Raw genomic sequence first — 6,609 nt, forward strand, 5'->3', positions numbered from 1 at the left:
CTTCCAATTATCAGTGACACGGTGGCCTGTGACTACCCTGTCTCCAAAGAAAATTATCCTGACATCTGTTCCCCGCATCTCCTTCCATAGATCTCGAACCGCTGGGGGATAACCCCCAAATGTGGTCTCAAGTCAGGTAGACTAATTATCCACGTGTGGTCCTACGTCACAGAACCCGCAAAGTGAACCCACCAATGCTAGAATGTGATTCTAAGAAATCTTTGGAGCTCAATGTTTGGGAGATGACTCCAACGGAGCCTGCTGCTGAGTAAACGGTTTCCTCTGCTCAGTGTCTGGAGCCCGTTTTGAGGAGGGGACAGAGAGGTGTCTGCCCCTCTGTCTACTAGAACACAACACTCACTTCCACATCCTCCTCTCCTCTGAGCCCCTGCTCTTCCTTCATCTCCCAGCCCTAGCCTTTTCTTTCTTCTTAGGACTTAAAATTTTTTAAAGGTTTATTTATTTATTTTTATTGGAAAGGCAGATCTACAGAGAGGAGGAGAGACAGAGAGGAAGACCTGCTGTCCAAGATTTGGACCTCATTCTCAGCAAGAGCCAAGATCATGCAAATCCTAACAGGATCACCCATTTCAATACCAACAGAGTAACTAGCAGCTCCAGACAAGAACGTGTCTGCTTTGTGTGGATGAGAGGCTGCAGGCAGGCTGGATTCCGCATATGGAGCCAAGCGCTTCAGAGTGAGAATGCATGCAGCACACAATGAGGCCCCAGGAGGTCTGTTGGCCCAGGATTTGGGGGGGCAGTTCTCTCTCAGGCTACTGAGGCTGCGCTCTATTCCTACCAACAACAGGACACTAAATGATGGACTATCCACTTGTCTTCCGACTAGACAAGGAAACAGTGGAGGAAAGTGTGGGACACCACTGGGCAGAAGCTTAACCACCCTGGGACATGACCAAGAGGCAGGAGGGCAGGTAGATTGGGCCCTGGGCAGTCCTCGGCCCTTCCCCTTCCATGAAAGAGAGAACAGGCCCACCTCACACCTAGGATATATCTCTGGGGCTTGTGCTGGAAGACCACCACGCTGTCTTGATTCAACCCAGGAATGCTTGGCTGACATCCTGAAAACCTCTGTCTACATGAAGACAGCACTGGGCCACAGGGTGGCAGACCAGGCCCTGACAACAGAACACTTTGGTGGTTAGTATGGTTACACTGGGAACACAAGTTCAGGAGCTCTCCCTGCTACATGTGTTCAGGTGGAACATATAAGCCTCAAGAAATGCACAGCACCCAAGAATGCCACAGCTGCAATGTTCCTAACTCCGGATCAGAACCCACCCATAGGCCCATCAGCCACAGAACAGACCCAGCAGTGCATCCACACAACACAAGCTCTGCAGGGATGCAAACTGGACACACACACACAAACACGGGATTCATACCAGACTGAACAACTGCAGGACACTGCCTGTGTTAGGCTGACAAGCACACTGGACTCCATAGAGACAAAGTGAGAGAAGGAGACAGTGGCCGTGTGGGAACGAGATGGGGCTCTGGAAACAGCGTGGCTGGGACAGGCCACTCTGACATTCAGGTTTCTCAAACCCTAGCCATCTCAATCCCCCATCTCAACTCAATCCAAGCTCATCTACCATCCTGGTACATACAATTCTGTATCCACCTGCTGTTGCCTTGGTTGGTCCCATTCAGGTTCCATAACCTAGTAGACTACGGGAAGCTGACAGGGGCCCTTTCCAGTGTGTACTGCTCGCTGTTCTGTCACTGTTGCTGAGCTGCCTTCAGCAGCTACAGTTCTTTTAGGAGCTCTTCTCCTTACCCCACCCCCTACAGCCTTGTCAACACCCTGGCCAATGATGCAAAAGCTGCCTTCCCCAGGAGAGCAGAGCCAGGTCGCATCAAGGCCAGGACTCACCTGGCTCTGTCACCCACAAGCCCTTTGCCCAGCCAGTCATGAGCACTATCTCTTCTCTTTTCACCCAGTCCCGACTCCTCCCTCAGCTGCTTGCATCTTTAGCACAAACTGTGACATGCTTTTCAAATAAACTGCAAAGACACATCCAAAATAAAACACAACTACTCACAGGTGTTCGAACCCGTCCATCTGTTAGAGTCACCACTGAGATTGGGAAGATGACTGGTCTTCCAATCAGATAACACAGGACTGAGAAATAGAGCCTCCGTGCAACTTGGAACCACTGGTGGTGGCCATGCCTGAGATGGCCTAGCCATGAGGAAAAAGCCCCCTTCCCTATCTGCTGTTGCATGACGCCTAAGGCTGGAGGGTACAAGGAGTTCTGAGAGCTCACGGACAGGCTGCTGGCTTGTGCTTGTCACTGCTGAGGGTACGACAGTGCCACAGGACAGGAAAACATGTAAAGGAGCACGTGGTGAGAACACATAGTGGGAAAGCACATAGTGGGAACACACGTGGGATGGCCACGCGGCACAAACACATGTGGGAGAAGCATGTAGCAGACAGGATAAAGAGGCTGTGGAGGGGTCAGGCTCGCAACCCTCATGACCAGCATGTATCAGATGTTCTCAGGGCTAGGCCTTATCACTCCACTGCCTCTCCTCACATTCACAGGACATGACCCTCCCAGAGTCGCCCTCAATCACAGCAGGCAGGAACACCAAGTTCCTCCAGGACTAGTCACCACTGGTTCTTCACCTGCCATGGAACAGAGAGCCCCAGGTCTCATCTGCAGTTAGGAGGAAGGGGCATGTTGGCCATCCCCACACCATCCTAGTCTGAATCTGGCTGGGCTCTGCTGAGGAGAAAGCAGCACTGGTCAAGGGCAAGGAGCAGATGAGAGCAGCAGATGCCTCAATGCTTCCCTGTAGGAACACATAAAATGAACAGAGTTAAAATGAAAACATATTCAGGTCAAAACCCGGCCAGCGTTGCGGCACAGGTTAGGCGATGCTAAGCATTCCACTTGAGAGCAGGTTCATGCCCGGGCTGCTGTGCTTGCCATTCAGCTCCCTGTTAATGCACCTGCCCCCACATGGGAGACCAAGGTGGCCTTCCAGGTTCTTGGTGGTTGTGGCCATTTGGAGAACGACCCAGCAGATGGAAAATCATTCTGTATCTCTCCCTAACTCTGCCTCCAAATAAATAAATCTTTAGAAAATAACTCTAGTCTTTGATTTTTGTGTAAGAAAATCAAAACAACTCCAAGAAAATAAATTCTTCCTCAACTATCTCCAGATGTACCCCCAAGCAAGAGTGGCCCCCTTTCCAGAAGCAGATAGGCTACAGCAACTACAAGAGAGCCACAACTGCTCTGATCCAAAAGGCTGTGAGCATCATCGAGGTCTGAATTCTGGAGAATTATGGATTTCTGATTTGAGGGTAAGAGGTATTCAACTGGAAATATCTATGCAAAAGTTACAAAATCTGAAACGCTACAAACTTGGAAACCACTTCTGATCTCAAGCATTTAGGGTAAGGGACTCTCAACCTGCAGAATGTATCATGTGCACATACACAGAGCACACACAGGATACTCAACCTGTAGGATGAATCATGCACATGTGTACATGCAGAGGACAATCTGCCTGACGTCACACACACAGGACACTCAACCAGTATGATGTATCATGTATACACTTGCGCACACACAGAACACATGCACAGCTTGCAAACAAGAGACACCCGTGTGGGGCTGACTACATGCAAAATTCACCTTGGTGAGAGACAATGTAGAACAGCTGAGCTCCACTGAGATGTGGCAGGAAAAGGTTGACTCAGCAGACCAGGGCCACTCAGCCCTAGCACAGTCCCCACAAAGCTCCACTCCAGGCTTGGGGATGTTCTGCCTGAGCGTGGAGTTTTTTATAGCTGGGCCTTCAGCCACGCTGTGTCAATCTGACCAAACGAGTCAAAGCTGACACCGAGTCAGCTGAAGTCAGGCCCACCTGACGCCACCAATGTTTGCCCTCTGCCAGCCTGGCTCAAGCTTGTGCCATAGGGCACACCCTCCAAGGTGAGCTTCTTTCTGATGGGGAAAGCCACTCACAGCACTCAAGGCAACAACATCACTGAAAACACCTCAGGGAACTGACACTGCAAGGTGCAGGGCTCCCTTCTGTTGAAAGCAGCTTGTTGTGTCTGCAGGGACACTCCCATTTTCTCTTAAGTATTCGCATCACAAGACAAGTACAAAACCCTACCTGCATCTGAGGGAAAGAGCTAAAAATGGAACCCACAGCACTTTTCTGACAACCTACCATCCCAGCGGCTGTGGCGCCTGAGTCTCAAATCCCAGGAGCTCTGCAACCAGGGCCACACCCTGCTTCCCTGCCCAGGCACTGGGGGCTTGGGTGTTGTGGGCTAATAAGTTGACTAGCATTTGTTAAGCTTAGTACCTGCAGGAAATGAGCTTGAGGCTAGTGGCACCTGGTCTATCAGACTCATTGGCATCCTATTGTTCTGCCAAGGGGCTTGGGGGAAAAGTATACGGCTGAATAAAGGGAGGCCGGAGAGAGACCTCTTCCACCACTACTGGTCTCCCGTCGGTGGTGTTTCATTCCCAGACTCTCGCCGTGTCCACGTTACTGGCTCTGCTGGCCGGTGCACTTGGGAACACCATCACCTCAGCAGTGCCCTCTCCTCACTGGAAACCCAAGCTCCCTACAAACACAAGCTTGTCTCTGACTCAATGAGTACTTACTACATGGACGACTATCAGGAAGAAACAAGAAAACAAGAGCATGCTGTGTGAATCGCAGACAGCTGTGGACAGCACTTGGCCCTCAGACGCCATCATTAGACCAGGTCCCCACCCGTCATGCATCACCCATAACATAAAGCTCCAGGGTTCCAACTCCTGCCCAAGCTGGGGAGTGGAACCCTGCCCAGCCCACAGCAGGCCTGGACTGTGAGGTCCAGGGCACAGCAGGGAGCAGCAAGCAGGCGGCTGCACGCCCCGTGGGGCTCCTCGGCAGCGGTGAGACAGCAACAACTGCAGGAACCATGACACACAGCGCAGACCCAAGCCACATCCCTAAGCTTCCCTTACAGGGAGGGAAGCCCCGGGCAGGGCGGCACCACCAGGCGGCTGGCAAGGTGGGCCCCTCACAGGGCTGGCCCACGCATCCTCCCACCACTGACTCGCTTGGCTCTCCCGACGCCCCGGCCAGGGCTGAAGGCCACACAGGTCTCTGAGTCCCCATCTGACCAGAAGCAAGCCTGTGGGACGCGTGAGCACGACACACAGCAGGGCGCTGTCAGGACTACAGCCCGACACCGCCCCCAATGCCTGCTGTCAATCTTAGTGAGGCAAGGCCAGTCAGAACGCGTGTGCCCCCCTTTCACCCCAGACGCCGGCCCGGGCGAGGGACCGGAGCCCGCCTTTCCGCCACCAACCCCACTCCGGGGTCCTCTCGGCTGTCCCGGGCGCACGCTGCAGTTCCCGTCCGCCGCCCCGGCACTCGGCGGGCGCGCACGAAGCCCGAGGACGGCGGACCGCACGACGAGCCCGGGCCACGCCGCCCGGCCCCGCGCCCCCCACGGAAGGCGCCGCGCCCCCCGACGGAAGGGGCCGGGTAGGCGCCGGGGACGGAGGCCTCACCCGGGGCACCTCCGCAACCGGGCCGGCCCCCGCCGCGTCGCTATGGCGACGAGCGCCCCGCCCGCGCGCCCGCTCGGCCGTTCTCGCGAGAGCGGCGTTGCGCGTCACTTCCGCGCGCGGCCTGCCTTCCGGCAGCGCAGGCGGACGTGAGGCTCGGGGCTCCGCGGCGCCCGTGACGGCCTCGGCCGGCCGAGCGGCCCCCGCCATGGCCGCCGCCCGGAGGGGCTCGCTGCTGCCGCTGCTGCTGCTGCTGCTGGCCTGGCAGGCCGCGGCGCCGGCCGGCTGCGCGCACGACGACGACGACGACGAGGTGCCGGCCGAGTGGCTGCTGCTGCACGTCGTCCAGGGCCACGTCGGCGCCGGCAACTACAGCTACCTGCGGCTGAACCACGAGGGCAGGGTCGTGCTCCGCATGCGCAGCCTGCGCGGGGACGCCGACCTCTACGTGTCGGACCGCACGCTGCACCCGAGCTTCGACGACTACGAGCTGCAGTCGGCCACCTGCGGCCGCGACGGCGTGTGCGTGCCCGCGCGCTTCCGGCGGCCCGTGGGCATCGGCGTGTACGGGCACCCCTCGCACCGCGACAGCGAGTTCGAGATGAAGGTCTACCTCGACCGCACCGCGCCCGGCGAGCCCGCCGCCCCCGCCGGCCCCGAGCCCGCGCCCGCCGACGAGGACTCGGTGCTCTGGACGCTGGCCATCGGCGTCCTCAAGCTGCTGCTGGAGCTGCTCTTCTGAGGGGACGCCGGCCGGGGCGTCCGTCCTCCGGCTGCCGGGGCTGCTCCTCCGCGGGGACGCCGGCGTCCGTCCTCCTGCTGCCGGGGCTGCTCCTCCGCGGGGTCGCCGGCCGGGGCTGCTCCTCCGCGGGGACGCCGGCCGGGGCGTCCGTCCTCCTGCTGCCGGGGCTGCTCCTCCGCGGGGACGCCGGCCGGGGCGTCCGTCCCCCGGCTGCTCCCGGAGCGCCCCTCGCCAGGGCCACCCCACGCGAGCGGGTGGGGAGACTGCAGGAACTTGGCACCTGAGGACGCTACCACTGTAGCTTTTCAG

General features: G+C 57.4%; 1 protein-coding gene across 1 annotated transcript; it reads left to right on the forward strand.

Annotated features, from left to right (window-relative positions):
- The first annotated feature begins 5,709 nt into the window (after positions 1-5,709).
- CUNH6orf120 (chromosome unknown C6orf120 homolog) lies at positions 5,710-6,383 on the forward strand. Its single transcript, XM_040965169.1, has one exon. It carries the CDS (start codon positions 5,767-5,769, stop codon positions 6,298-6,300), a length of 534 nt encoding a protein of 177 aa, XP_040821103.1. The 5' UTR covers positions 5,710-5,766; the 3' UTR covers positions 6,301-6,383.
- Positions 6,384-6,609: the final 226 nt, after the last annotated feature.

The sequence above is a fragment of the Ochotona curzoniae genome, unplaced genomic scaffold, assembly GCF_017591425.1.
Source record: "Ochotona curzoniae isolate NIBS_2020 unplaced genomic scaffold, NIBS_Ocur_1.0 scaffold_3890, whole genome shotgun sequence".
In the NCBI taxonomy this organism is placed as follows: domain Eukaryota; kingdom Metazoa; phylum Chordata; class Mammalia; order Lagomorpha; family Ochotonidae; genus Ochotona; species Ochotona curzoniae.